The 14579-nt window shown below is 49.1% G+C and overlaps 3 protein-coding genes across 3 annotated transcripts; all 3 read right to left on the bottom strand.

Annotated features, from left to right (window-relative positions):
* Window positions 1-1675: 1675 nt before the first annotated feature.
* EPUS_01516 (uncharacterized protein) lies at window positions 1676-8533 on the bottom strand (the record flags this gene model as incomplete). The annotated part of the gene is made up of 1 exon (XM_007788655.1): window positions 1676-8533. One exon carries the CDS (start codon window positions 8531-8533, stop codon window positions 1676-1678), a length of 6858 nt encoding a protein of 2285 aa, XP_007786845.1.
* A 1204-nt stretch (window positions 8534-9737) lies between these two features.
* On the bottom strand, window positions 9738-11021 carry EPUS_01515 (uncharacterized protein; the record flags this gene model as incomplete). The annotated part of the gene is made up of 2 exons (XM_007788654.1): window positions 9738-9874; window positions 9929-11021. The coding sequence occupies 2 exons, from the start codon at window positions 11019-11021 to the stop codon at window positions 9738-9740; spliced, it is 1230 nt and encodes a 409-aa protein (XP_007786844.1).
* A 1299-nt stretch (window positions 11022-12320) lies between these two features.
* EPUS_01514 (uncharacterized protein) lies at window positions 12321-14312 on the bottom strand (the record flags this gene model as incomplete). The annotated part of the gene is made up of 1 exon (XM_007788653.1): window positions 12321-14312. The coding sequence occupies one exon, from the start codon at window positions 14310-14312 to the stop codon at window positions 12321-12323; it is 1992 nt and encodes a 663-aa protein (XP_007786843.1).
* Between the last annotated feature and the right edge of the window lie 267 nt (window positions 14313-14579).

Below are 14579 nucleotides of genomic sequence, written 5' to 3'. Positions count from 1 at the left end.
CGCTCAGCTTCTCCACCCCGCATTTCTCCGCTGCATATCATATTACGGAACGGCCCTGCAGTATTAGATAATCTGCTTTACTCGAGTCAGAACAAGACCTCTTACCTTATCTTAATCCAACCCATTATTGTTTCCTCCTTTTTGCCCTGGTCGACCCCACAGTGGACCACTTATTCCAAGAATGACCCCTTCTGCAACAGCAAGTCAAAGTAACGTTCTTTGGGGGCGAGAGAAGCTTCGCGATGTGCTGATCCATTGGTCATACGTCACACTCAATCTACTCGAGTACGGAAGGAATATTCCGTTCCGCACTAAGGAATAGTAGTGATTATCCATTCATATCATCCTTCAGCTTCTTCAGCCCCCACATGAGGAGCAGAAGATGAAGTTACAGCATGAGCATGGAATGAAACGGCAGCCGTGGGAACTCTCGGTTTCTCCTCCATGATGAAACCCCTGCAGTGAAGAATCAAGAACCTGCTCATATTTACTCAAGTATTCTGAAGAAGCGATATCCGTAAAAGATCGTGCAGATATAGGGTTTTCACATGCTCGAGGAGACACGAGAACATGCTTGTGAAAGTTCTGCATCGGCAAAGGAAGAAGACTCGTTCTAATCCTACACACCTGCCTCACTCATATTCATACTTGAGCTTGATGTACCAATTCCGAAGACAAATTCTCACAAGTCAAGGACCCATCACACCCTAACCCTCTACCCTTCCCCACTTTAAACCAAGAAAAGGTAACCAAAGAAACTGATATCGCCTGCCCATGAGGCTCAAAAACAGTAGCCATGAGCACATCAAAGCAGAACATCCTGAGATTCCAGAGTAGAAGTCTCGACTTCTACAGATCAAAAGGAAAAAGAAGAGCATTTCCACTTGCAGTCCTGACCATCTGCTCGTCAAGGAAGCAGCCCTCAGGCTTGGCGCTATGAGAGTCCCCTCCGTGGTATGAGCGGCTGGAAGTGGCATTCAAAGGAGGGCGTGTGCGCGCAATAAGTGCTAGCTGCGGATGACCAGGAGATGAAAAGCTAATCTATTGAGGAGGTGAGAGGAGCGGTACTGGTTTTGGTGCTGGTGCTGGTGCTGGTAACGGCCGGAGAAAGAGTTGAGCAGAACAGATACCCCAAAATCACAAGCATCAATCTCTATAGCCTCACATTACCTCCTTACCACGTCAACAGTCAACCACATGAGGAGCAGGAAATCACATATCCACGAAAAAACCAACAGGGCTCGTTATGATCTATATATCCGTACCCATACCAATACTCGGACCTCTAGCCAAGCCAATAGCAACCGAGTTAGACTACCTTAGCAATTACTATCAAAGGATTTCCTCCTGTCCGTGTCTGCCATCCTTCCTTTCTTTCTGTCTTATATCCAGACAGAGACAGTAGCAGTAGCAGTAGGGGTTAGTTTGGTGAAACGATTTCTTTATACATGAAAATGAACCAAAAAAAGGGGGAGCGAGCAGCGAAGCAAGTGAAGCAACGAGCAAATCAAGCCGGACTGGCAATATGCCCTTCTCCTCCCGTACAAGCCACATCAATCAACCCCAGCATCATCCACAAGATGGGGAGTCCTTTAATGAGAATCCAAACAATTATGCATCCAGTGGCCAAGAAACGAAAATCCCTATGCGCAGCGAGCCTCCAGCTTCATTTACTTTATTCCTCAACCACCTTCCCAACATTATTACTATTATTACCTCTTTGCCTGCGGCCGCGTTTATCACCGCCTTTGGTGGGCGAGGCACTGCGCGGTGATTCCCTGCTTGGCTTCCTGCCCCATTTGCCAAGTAAACTGGTCCTCTTTTTATCTTTCCCGGGATTGCTCACCTCGCTCTTGTCGGTGACGCCGCTGGTGCCTGTATTGGGCCTGGACTGCCCATTTGCGGCTCCGTCCTGGTCCAGATCGTGTCGCTTGCTGTCGGAAGCCTGACTGGCCTTGGCGAACCGTTCGGAGTTTATGTCAGCCCCAAGACTATCAGTCAGTCTCTTTTCGAAATCTTCATGCGACTCGCTCCTCCTAAGAGGCGACCGTGGCCCAACAAAGCTGCTCACCTCTGGAGAGTCCTCAGGTGCTGATACCGCTCTTTCACTTGTGCTTGTTCTCCCGCCTGTCAGAGACCCGATGACTGTTTCGATAAAAGAGTGCCTCTTGTTAGTCGTACTGCTGACGGCTGGAGGATTGCTCGCACCATCCAAAGGTAGACCATTTGGACGCGAGTCCTTGCCATTCACGCTGACACGCTTTTGATCCAGGCTAGCAGAACGTTCCTGCGACGGGGTGGTGATCAGCGTGTCTGGGTCGACATTGTCGTATGGCGGAGTGGATGCTCTGACTGCGTCAGCCGAGGTATCTCCTGCGGAATTGAATTGCGGCATGGTGGTCGAGGTGGAAGCCTCCGGAAGCGGCACATCCTTGGTGATGCCATTCGCTCTAGGCATGATTGCTCCGCTTCTATCGTCACCAGCTACTCGATCATAGCCTCCTCTAAGGGAGAGACTTCTCGATTCCTCAATAACCTCTGAGTGAAGTTGCGGGTGCGGTCTCGCATTTTCACCACGCCGTGGGCCGGGTTCCTGGAGCTGTTCCGGTGTCAGACTGCCCTTTGTATTTCTCAAAAAGTTCAGGCTAAGACGATGGTTCGAGCGATCCGAGCGGGATCTACGTCCGCCACTTTCGATATTGGGTTCGGGACTGCCGGCGCGGTTTGGGTCAGCGTTTCGAAGCTGAGTAAGAGTGGTCAGGCTTAATTTACCCATTATTGCCGACGCAGGTCTCTCTGGACTGAAGCCGGGGCCAAGGCGATTGGTAGTCTCGGAAGAGCTTTTCCGAGACTGATGATCTGAGGTGTTTGGAAAATGCAGCTCTGGTGGCTGCGCCTGAGAGCGAGATGGTGGAGTTGGTAGGCGAACATCCTCTGGATAAGCTTGTTCGAAAAGCCTAGACAGATCTGTGCGCGTCGCCTGAAGAGAAGGTCGTGTGTAGAGGCTGAGACAGTGCTGTATTACTGTCGCGTGATCAGAGATCGCCACCTGAAGAGCATGAAGTAGAGGATCTGGCGGACTGGGTGAGTCATCAGCTTGTTTGTTGTCGTCTTCATTGGCATCTTCGCCGCCCTCATCTTGTCTTCTGTTCCTTTTATCTTCTGGGTTTGGCAAGAACTGCCGGTAATGGGCAACACAAGTTCCATTGGACGAATCGAGAATGAGAAGCTGGCTGAGAGCTTCGGTCAACGCTCCATTATTTGGATCTTCGCCAGCCATGGCTCGCTTTTCCAGAGCCAAAAGATCGGCCGTCTTCCGCCATGTCCGCTCGAGAGCTGTCTGCAGGGGAGTGAGACTGAGTTCTTCAGTAGCAAGGACTTCGCTCCTTCGAAGTAGGTTAGGGAAAGGTTCTGCCGTGGTGTAGACAGTCTTCTCAACAAACTGTTCCTTGACATCTGTGCCAGTAGCAGGTCTCTTTGAGGTTACAGAGAACTGATGTGGCATTGACACAAGGATGTATTCTCGAATCGAGTGTGGTACCCTAGAGCGCTGATAAATGGGGTGATTTAGATGTCGATATGGACTGACACTTGATACTTGTAGGTATTGTCCTTCGGAGTTTTCAGCTTGATTGGATTGAGTGACCGAGGCACTAGGATATTGCTTTTGCATGCGATCTGTAAATGTGGCCATTCGCTCATTGGGTGAACCTTCGAAAATGTATTGTTTGTCACGGATTGAAGATGGAAAGCCGAGTCCACGATAGTGTACTCGGAAGTACCTGGGATACTGCTTCTCTTGTGTGGCAATGGCCTCGTTGATCTTGCCCATAGATCGTTGTGCGCGAGCAAGTTTTGAAAAGTCGAATGTGGTATGCTCGTACTGATTTGCGAGTTCCTGGTAACTGGCCAGTGCGAGATTCCAAGCTTTGCCATCCTCGTAATGCTCAATCATGTTGAAATACAGTGCTTCTCTACGCTCGAAGGAGGTCTGCTCTGGGAACGGCGGATTGCCAATGGCTGGCAGAACTTTGCTTGTATCCCAGGTATACAGGTCGGCATGCGATTGAAGAGCCAGTCCAGCTTCGGTGGGATATCGTGCATCTTCCTGCATTCTGGCGAGCTCATGTACGTAGCGAATGAATATATCTTCCTTCTGCATGTCTTTCATGAATTCCATTAACCTCAACGTATCCAAGCTAGACTCAACCGAGTCCCCATGAGCTGCAACAAGGAGGTCCATTAGCTCGTCGATCGTCGCCACAAGCTCTTTAAGCGCAAGCCAGAGAGCGTCGTCGGGAAGATTGGCAATTGGCTCGAATAGGTCAAGCAATTCTCCAATAAATAGCTTCTGGGTAATGCTTTCGTTGATGTTCTTGCTTTTGAAGATAAGATCCAAGCTGGCTATCATTTCTGTTTCGATCAGGCCCAAGTCCTCACTCAAAGCCCATTCACTAACGATCATCGTCTGCAACACTTCCACAGCCACTCGGCGCAGTCCCTCATGGGCACTTAAGCAAAGCTCGACGATCGGGTACACAAGACTGGGAACGTACTGGACTTGGTAGCCTCCTGACCTTCCAAGACCATATCTTCGAAGCTCATCAGAATTTGTCTCCCAGCCTATTGCCTCCCAGCAACGTCTGAGAAGGTTCGCACCTTGTTCACGAACGTCTCCGGCAATCTTCCAGACAGCCCTTCGCTTCTGCTCAGGGAATGTCTCGAGGGCTAGTGCGTCACTGCTAACTAGCTTGAGCAGTGTCATGAAGAAAGCTTTCCAGATCTCCATATCAAATTGCTCTGCAAGATCGGGAGGTGGCAGAAATGAACTTGCAAGTAGATTGTACATGTATTCAAGAGCTTGCATGGTAGAGCGGTGGTGGTAGATGTGTAAACTCAACCATGACCGGGGATACGCAGTGCACTCGAGCACAGATCTTTGAGCATCAAGGGTGGATAGAATGTACGTTGATAGTTCCTGGTCAGGAAGTTTGATCGATGCAGGAGGAGGTATCTTAGCGATTGAAGACATCAACGCAGCCAGTTCTAATAGTGCCTCGTCGAAAATTTGCTTGCCATTGATCTGTTTCGAGGCGAACGGATAGGTTTTGGAAAAGAGAAATGACAGCGAGCTCTTTTCAGTTGTCCCCTGTGCTGCAATCGCACAGTATGAGGCAACAATTTTCGGCATGAAATCGTAAAGGATGGAGTCTGGCTGGCGCAGTAACTCGGCTACCACTGACCCACAGAGACGGACCTGATCTTTCCATTGCTCGGTGACCTGGCTTGTTGCACCCCAGTATGGCGATAACCATGAAAAGGTGTTTTCTATCAGAATTTGCCGGTCCAATGGCGCCGAGAACAAATCGTCAAGCTGAGTGAGATTTAGGATGAGAATAATCTTATAGAGAACAAGTCGACCCGTGACGTCTTCACAAGAGTCAACGAAACGGATAGCTATGTCAACTGCCTCGTCCTTGGGGAACGCCGCAAGGAGCTCGGGCAACCATGTGTGAAAATGCTGAACAACCAAGGTCTTGCTCCCAATAAGGACTGGAGCTTGATTTCGCATTAAATTCTCTAGGGCCTGAAAGATCGACTGCATTTCCTCGGTAAAACTTTTCTGGATACCAGTAATGCCAATTCCTTCTTCTTTGAGCTTCTGCTGTTCTCTCGCAATGATTATGAACTTGAGTATGTGCTGTCCGACCTTGAAAGCAGCCCGAAGGTAACGTGCTTGTTGCGGAACTGTGGCGTTTCTGAGAAGTCTGGTGTAGCTTCTCATCAGACATGAAGTCGCAAATGGAAAATCAAACCTATTTCTCGCATATTGGTCGACCAGTGGACCGAGTTTGAATCTTCTATCGTGCACGATTCCCAGGACGGTCACAAGATCATTGAAGACAATGTCCTCGTAATCAGCTTCTCCTGACTTGTGCACGGCAATGGCGAAAAGAGCATCAAATACATCGCTCAATTGCTTCACGATCTCGATCTCGGGCACGAAAACAATCTTCTTCAAAAGGTCCATCAGTTCCGTGGATGTCTGCTGCTTCCAGTTGATCAAGCCTAGAATGACTTGGTCTTGAGAATACTCTGTGCTACAGAGATTGCTTTCTACGACCAATGTCGCAACAGGACCAGTCACACTTTCGTCCTTTGAGACCATCGTCTTTCCTGTTGAGTCCCAGGGAAGAGACAAGTAGGTGCCTTTGCCATTGACGATACTCGATGTTGTCTTGTCGTATGCGTGCATGATCAAAGTATGATTGCCGTCTTTCAGGAAAGCTTGCTGATCCCAAAGAGGCATCCAGCTCAGCGCAAAGGGAAACTCAGGTGCATCCGCTACACTCATTATCAAGTGTGATCCAGGAACCTTGTCTTTGGGTATTTTCAGACAAATTGTCTGGTCCCATTGCGTACCGACCTCGGTGACAGTGGTCCGCCAGGCGGTGAAACCGGTACTGTTAGAAGAAGGATAGATACAATGTTCGATTCGCTTGCCAGCCCCGTCACGTACCTCCATGGTGAGTTGAAGGTTTCGCATAGTAGAAGCGCCTGAGATCGGTACGAGGCCAAATTCTGGATGTGAAAGAAGGGCATCTCGTGGCATGCTGGCTTCAGAAAGCGTCAGATAAATATCTGATCTGGGTCTGGTGGGTGCTTCCGAGAACCCAATTTTCTGCGTCCGAGTGACCATATGCATAGAAGTAGGATTTGTTCGCACTAGCGTGTCCGCGTCAGATCCGACCAATGGATGAAGGTGGACATGAACCCGAGACGCTTTGTCCAACCGAATGTATCTTCCTGTTGGGCTGGGTAGGATATTGGTGATGTTCTTGTCGAAAGTATGTCTGTATTCGTCCTCTTCGTCATGCACAGCTGCAGGTGACCAGATGTTAAGGATCTGCTCAACATCCTTGTCTTGTCTCATTAGCGCACCAATCTCTAGCAAACCCACACCTACAGTACGCACAACAGGCGGACCAGCCACTTTGTTCCGCGATGGAGCTTCATTACGTGCCTCAACCGTGGCTGAAGAAGAGCGTTCTTCCGGTTGAGGCGTCATTCTACCATCTGATACAGAGCCAATGCCTTCTTTCGAGCCGGCCCTATTCCTCTTTACTCCAAACATAAGACTTCGCCGTCCTCCCTTTGAACCGTCCAGCGGGGGACTATTTAAGGCGCTTGGGCTCTTGGTCGTCAGAACACTTTCGCTAGCGTTGGCCTTGCCCTTCGTATTTGAGCGTGCTCTTGGGGCCTGACTTTCCTTGACCTTGACGACAAGAAAAAGCTGCTGTTTTTGAGCTTGACCGAGATCACCAATATCTCCGGCACTTAAATCAGTAAAGAGTGTTTTGAGCTTACTGCTTCGTGCCATGCTGGCTAGGGACTCAGATGGTGCTATATCTAGAGCAAACGTCTCGGACAAGGGCGACAGCTTGCCGTCTTCTGCTTTACGACACAAAGCCATTGTTATCGTCACAGTGTCCAAATCTGCCCCAGGAATGCCCTTGACTTCTAATAACAAATGATGTAGACCAAGACCTTCAGGGTGCGCAATCTGGCCAGTTTCGAGAACACTCATTACAGATTGTAGCTTTGTCATGTCGATTGCTGAGTCGTCACCTGTCAAAAGTCGCCCTCGCTGTGCAGGATCTCGAACAATCACCTCACCACTCAGCATCTTGTTGCCCTTAACTAGGTTCCATGCCGTCTGCTCTCGAATAACAGATCGCTCTTGCGCAGTGAGAACATCGTGGAGAAGCTGCCGCCGCGCCAGATCCAACTGTGAGACTATGGTAGACATCTTCTCCAAGGAGCCATACTGCCGGTTTAGGAGCAGCTCATGTAGATTTGTAGAATGCCATTCTCGCAGGCAAGATGCGATTTCGTCAACCAGAGGCTCTCGTACCGAGGTAGGCGTCTCGTCCCCAATCTTGAGCATGGGGACTGGCGCAGGGGGTTTGGAGGTATGAGGACGATCTGTAGGCCATGTTTCTGGTGTAACCGGTGACCCGGGGCTTTTTTGAGATGGAGCTTGTTCATTACCATTTAATCTAGGATCCTTCGGCCGCGCCCGTCTGGTGTTCGTTGTCATATCCAAGCTCTTTCTGGAATCCATCCTGCCCGTGACTTTGATTTCCCCTCCATTCTCTAGCTGTGCTGGCCCCCAAGTATCTTGCATTCCGCTTGTAGTCATATCAGTATGCTTCATAGCACCAATATCTCCAGCCGGCTGATTTCGTGCCAGATCCGTCTCCCCCAGTTCCTCTCGAACCTCCACACAACATTTTGGAAAGATGCCAGAAAAAACCCGTGCTTCCAGGGTCTGGCCTTTGACACTAGTGAGGCCAGCAAGCAGACATGGAGGCGCCACCAGGTAGCCACGGTACCAAGAACCATCTTTTCCACCTTGCTCAATTATGTAAAGCTCATCACCGAGCTCGAGAGGTAGATCTGACGGAGAGGAGGGCTGGAATGGATATGTAGCAACTGCAAAGGCGATACGCGGAAGTGGCCGCCAGGGCATGACTTGAAGGATAAAGACGGGTCTAGAAATTAGCTGGTGAAAGCGCTGAGGAGAAAATGGATGGTCGCATATGCTGGCGGTCGCTCAGTAACCCATGGGGGGTGTAAAGAGGTCTCGTAGAGTATCGTATAGATGGAAGAGTCAATGCGTCAATTACACTGGAGGGACGAATCCGTTCTGCGGGCTCTCAAGGCTGCGCTGTTCTTGATATTGAGGTGCGCAGCAGAAAGCGATGGTACTGCTCAGTGAGCCTTGTGCAGTCCGTGACTACTAAGGAAAGACCGTTAGAGACTCTGTTGCTGCTCGAAAGAATGGAGGTATCCAACACAAGCCAAAGACAGTGTCGAGGAATCAGAAAGAAAAAATGAGGACGGCGGTGCGGCGATGCAGCTGTGTAACGGCGGAGATGCACGGGCCCAATTGGGACTGCAGGTTACTTAACAATCGTGCCCCGATTCGCACAAGCTCCAAGATAGTAGAGGATGAATTTAGGTGCTGCTACATGCGATAAGCACAAGCGAACCCGGCCAAACCCTGCCCTTAGAGTCAATGTTTCAGAGTCAATTTCCCGTGCTGCTGCAACCACTATTGATTCAATCGTTCCATTTCCAATGATACACCAAGGATCATGAGAAAGACGACCACTAACATTACAGGCACGATTTGAGGAGCTGGGCTCATAACATTTCTCATCTACTGATATTCACATTGTACTAGGATACTAGTATTGGATCATGATAGACGATTAAATGATAGATGCCCATGTCAGTGTTCATCTGTAAACCCTGCAGTGTTGATTCGGCCCTGTGGATGTCTTAGATAGTGCGTCTAAATTGGTTAACCTGGAACCCAAGATCGACCTCGGTTCAGTTAAGCACTGTCGGCGAGTTCCCGAGTGAAAACCTTCTACCGCAGTGCCCTGAGAGAGAGTTATGAGTGGCGCCGCTTGATAGCTAGCGCAGCGCTAGCAGATTTCTAACCTCGTGAAAATCGCAAAAATGCAGCAATGTTTCAGGATCCAACGAGTATAAGTAGGTCATGCCGCCCTATGAGCAGAACAGCTGTGCGGACAATCAGCATGCATCAAAGCACGATCAGCCCACAAGCTTCCCTGCAATGCATGATCTCGAGGTCACAAGATTGGTGTTGGAGAAGCGGACACACTGGACAAACCTCACAAAGATGGATTCATTGCGAGAATGATCTAGACGTGTTCAAATTTCAAAATAAGCTGATTGCTGCGCGGCCTTGTTGTATAGGCGTCTATGGCTTCTATGCCTTCATCGCTGATGATGCTCGTTGTGTAGTTGGAGTAAACGGCAGCTACAACCAGCTTTATCTCTATCGCAATGTATCAGCATATGAGCTCCTGACTGTGCAAAAAGCCTGTCTTACCTTGCATTGCCAGATTACTCCCGATACACATCCTCCCGCCACTACCAAATGCCCAAAACCAGCGCAACATCTCCTTTAACTCTGGTGAGTCGGTCGGTTTGAGCCATCTGTCAACTCTCCATTTCTCCGACTCGGGGAATACGTCTTCATTGCGATGAAGAGCATATGCCATGGCACTTACGCGGACATTGGCGGGAATATTGCTGTAGCCAGCAAGAGTGCAACCACCATTTGGTGTGACTCGAGGCTCTATGCCTGGAATTGGTGCATGCAGACGCAAGGTTTCCATGATGATGGCGTGCAACAGGGGAAGCCCATCGATGGACTTCGAGGACGGCAAATCGAACTCCTGCTTCCTCTCAGGAGGCCAGAGAATTCGGGGTTCAAGGACAAGAACTTCATCATGAAGCTTTCGTTGCAGATCCGGATGTTGGGACATCTCCCAAAACAGGTAGGTCAACGCTATTGCGCTGGTCTCATGCCCAGCCCCAAGGTGATCCAGCAACTCCGAGGCGATTTCAAGGCGCATGCGATCTATTGCGTACGTGCCTAACCCCTTTGCTTGATTCTTCTCTAGTGCGGCCTTGAGATGCTTGTAAACCACAGGCTCAGCCCCAGTTGATGTTGTGCCGTTCAAATACGAGTTGGCACCGTCACACATCTTCAAGAACCAAGCTTCAATCCTTTCGTTCGCATCATCGACCCATTGAGGCACTATAGGCAAGCCAATCTTTTTGGTGACTTGCTTCAATCCTGGGACTTCCTGTGAGTAGAACTCATAATGCCTCCGACTGTGATACGGAACCATAAACTCTCGGGTTTCCACGTGATTGATGGAGAACTTAGTTGAGTTTGCAATGCCAAACAGGTAAGCAGAGATGAAATCCATTGTGAATTCATTGTTCATTTCGTGTACTTCCACCGCAGTGCCTCGCTCCGCCGCTTCCTGCAGCGAGGGAAGAAACCGGTCCCTCAGCAATTTCACAGAGTTTTCTGTAATCTGTGGCGAGCCTTGGAGAAACGATTTTGAGTACACGTTTGACAACATGCGTTTTCTAGCAGAATGGCCATGTTGTTCTACTGTGGAGAACATATTGACTACACTGCCTTTGTCTCAGCATGACAATTAACAAATGCTCTTACTTCTTACCCATAAGCAGTGAATTGGTCTGGATACCATCTATGTTTCTCCATTCCTCCTGCATAAATCGTTCGGATTCCACCATCCACGCAATTGACGGAGATCTCATTGGGTGCAAGTCGTACAATTGGCCCATGTTTCCGATGAGCATTGTATGTAGATACATTGTTTCTGCCTCGAAATCGAGTCCAGAGAATCCATGCTGGCGATATGGACGAAGTGAAATGCGCATTGGGTATCTTGGCTAGAGGAGAGACAATAGCAGGGTAGATGACGTATCTATATAATGCAAGGACTAGGAGCGCGCAGCCTGTTGAGACGGAGAATATGGGCAAAGCCATTACGAGGATCACCAGATTTCACGGAGGGGGGTGCCATAGAAGCAAGGGAGAATCGGACTGGAGCTGCAACAATAGATAGTGACAGAGGAGGCTTGATATTTATTGCCTGTTGCAAAAGTGTTGCAAATCCTTAGCGTATGCCGTAGAGCTGCTGCTCCTCTGTTTTGTTCAAACAGCTACAGAACGTTGTATAAGGATCCAGAATCTATAATACTACTATTAATAAATAGCTAAGCTTTATCTGATTCTTTTGATATAGATTTTATATAAGAAGAGTCTTTATTAAGTAGGTATACTTTCTATATAAAAGATTATCTACTCATTCTATAAGAGTTAGGCTTTTAGAACAGGAAAAGAAGCGTAATTGTAAACCAGCAGATCTATAGCTACTGAATGACATAGCGTTCTTATTATTCTGCTTGATATCTTTAGATCCAGTATGAACAGCTGAAGCAGCAGCAACTCTGAAGTGCGTGCCAAGGAAGTGCAACACTTTTGCGATGGGCAAAAAAGGGAAGTTCTTTATCAGCTGAGCCCGTAGAAGAAGATGGATATAGACGATTATCAAGCTGTCAAATCACGGCAGTACAATGTCCTACGGTCTGCTGGCTTGAAACGATCTTAACGATTAAACGACCTCTTGATAACTGGGGACTTCATTTACTACAAATTGACAAATCCACATTACGTATCGTCTCCGCATGCCAAGCCCAAACCTCCGGGTTAGTACTATCAAAGAGGTGTGCGATGGAATCGCCGAGGGATTTTTCATTATGCAGATGTCAAATGCTTGTTTGGTTTTGCATCGTGAACATACATCGTATATTTTGGGTATCATAAAATTTTGTCGTACAGCTGTGGTGGCCGACTTCCGAGATCACAGCAACAACGGTGCAAATAACATTCAGTGTCAGAAAAAGTCAGAAGCTTTTTTAACCCAACTTTGGGGTAACGTTATATCTTTTGCTGCCAGGGACTGCCGACGCAGAGGTAACGCAGCCCTGGGTACTGCGGGCAGCGGACAGCTTGGAGGAGGACCAGCAGGAGGTCCGAAAGTCGTGTTCACATTTCTCTTACACGCCTCCACCGAGAATCTGACATCAATGCGATGCTTCTGTATGGCCTCTGCTGGTCTTGTGCATTCTCGAGCGGAAGAGTAGCGGCTCTGCGGGCGTGCGGGAATTTGCGTTACAGACATTGGCTCGGCTTGGAGCTGCATACTGGCGGGACGACGAACGTCGATGTCCAGCGAGGGCGGCTTGAACAAAGCCATCGTGGGCAAGTGTGATTGCCTAAAACTCCGCGAGTACTCCAGAGAGGAGTACCTTTTAGGTAATTGGCGAATAGATTCGGATGTGGACGAAAATAGGTTCGAGGGCAACTCAGGTGCAGTATGTCGGAGAGAGAGTAATGTTGATAATGGAGCAACCGTAGAAACTCGGCGCTCATCCATTTGAGTGTTTTGGTCCTTTGGTGGGGCGCCATGCTGTTGCACCTCCTCAGCTATCTGATCAGAACCCTGATCCATGTCCTGCTCAATCTGAGGCATGGAGGAGTTTCTTCGTGCAGCTGGCCGTGCTTGCAGCGAACCTTGTCGAGAATTTCTTGCTACTGTTGGCTTCGCATCAATAGAACTGCGCCTCGTGATCTCGGCAAACATCAACGAGAGTCGGGATTGTCTCTTGCCATGTTGAGAAAAATCGACTAAAGAGGTAGGACCTAAATCAGGAAGCTCTAAATATGGAACCTCTGTCATAGCAAACTTTTCTTGGGCTGGTGATGAAGGAGCCGAATCGAGAAGACTAGTCGGTGTCTCTGCAACAAATGAGGTGTTGGAATGTTTCGAATTCCGGAGTCTTTCGAGGTCTGTTGCCGAATACGTGGAACTCTTCGTGGATAGACGTTCTTCAATGGCTATTTCCATCGACTCTGCCGACCCGAGTTCTTGAGATAACTGACATGCATCCTTTTGAACTAGATAACGCTGGCTGACTGCTGGCTGCGCAGAAGGTTTTGGTCCGAAACTAAAAATTTCAGGGCTGTATGGACGCCCTCCAAGGCTTCCAATCATCTTTCGCAGGGCCGATAACCATGAGTCAAGATCTTCTGGAGTCTCAAAAACCATCAGGAGGACCTTGGCTGAACGACGAGCGCTTGCGGTCCTGATACCTATCCGAGATAAAATACCTTTGGATGAGTTTAGATCTGCTTCTCCATCGTCACTACAAGATTGCGATACATGCAATACAAAGTGACGACCTTCGATAGCATCACTGGCAAAGGCTGCGGAGTCCTTGCCAAGCTGTAGAATCTTTTCAGGTCTCCTGTCAAAAGCTCCTTCTCCAGCATACTGTAAAAGTTGTCCAGACGTGGTCAAGACGTAGACCTTCCGAGTCCATTCAGCGTTCGCAACCGAGGCCGAGATCCGGCGCGGCCGTCGAGGAGTTGATGTGCTGTCAGCTGGAATGCTTGGGGTATTTTGCACCGAATTGTGAGGTCGGGTTGTACTTCTCTGCTCGTTCAAGCGGATGATTGATGGAGCGGAAAGCGTTGAAGCTTCAAGGCTGATGTGCTTAAGAGATTGATGATAGGCTTGGAATAGAGGGGGAGGAGCCCAGGAAGCATCGATGTTCTTGGTCGAAAGGATATTCGTGTGATTGTCGGATAACGTTTGATTGCTCTCCGAAGTTGTCGCTAGCGTTCTTGTCGGTCTGTTCTGGGAGAACAGTTCTCGAAGTCCTGCTTTCGACTGGCGTCGTGCAATCCCTGGTAGAAGCAAGGTAGATTCGGATCGAGACATTGAATCTGGTGGCTTTGGTCGCGGTGTTGGCGCCTCTTTAGCCGTGGCCACTGAACGAGGAGGAGTCGGTGACAGTGCTCCATGGCTTCGATTTCGCCCCATGGTGAGCGAGAAGATGCTGTGAAGAGCTGTCGATCCTAGCACGTACACAGCAACCACGGTCGATTTGCTCGTGTAAACGGACGCTTTGGATGTTCAGAGACGCCGTGGTGAGACCTAAGCAGGATGATTGGTTGCGAAAGACGCTCTCCGAATGATGCTGATGAATTTGATGAACCGTGTGAGGAGCGCGCTCTGAGCCCGGGACAATGAAGAACAAACAAACTTCATGAATGCACCCCGTGACAGCCACACAACACACGGTCGTTG

This window comes from Endocarpon pusillum (genome assembly GCF_000464535.1).
Source record: "Endocarpon pusillum Z07020 unplaced genomic scaffold C721943, whole genome shotgun sequence".
NCBI classification, from domain to species: Eukaryota; Fungi; Ascomycota; class Eurotiomycetes; order Verrucariales; family Verrucariaceae; genus Endocarpon; species Endocarpon pusillum.
The sequence above is the reverse complement of the archived record's forward strand: the minus strand, read 5'-3'. Positions and strand labels throughout refer to the sequence as shown.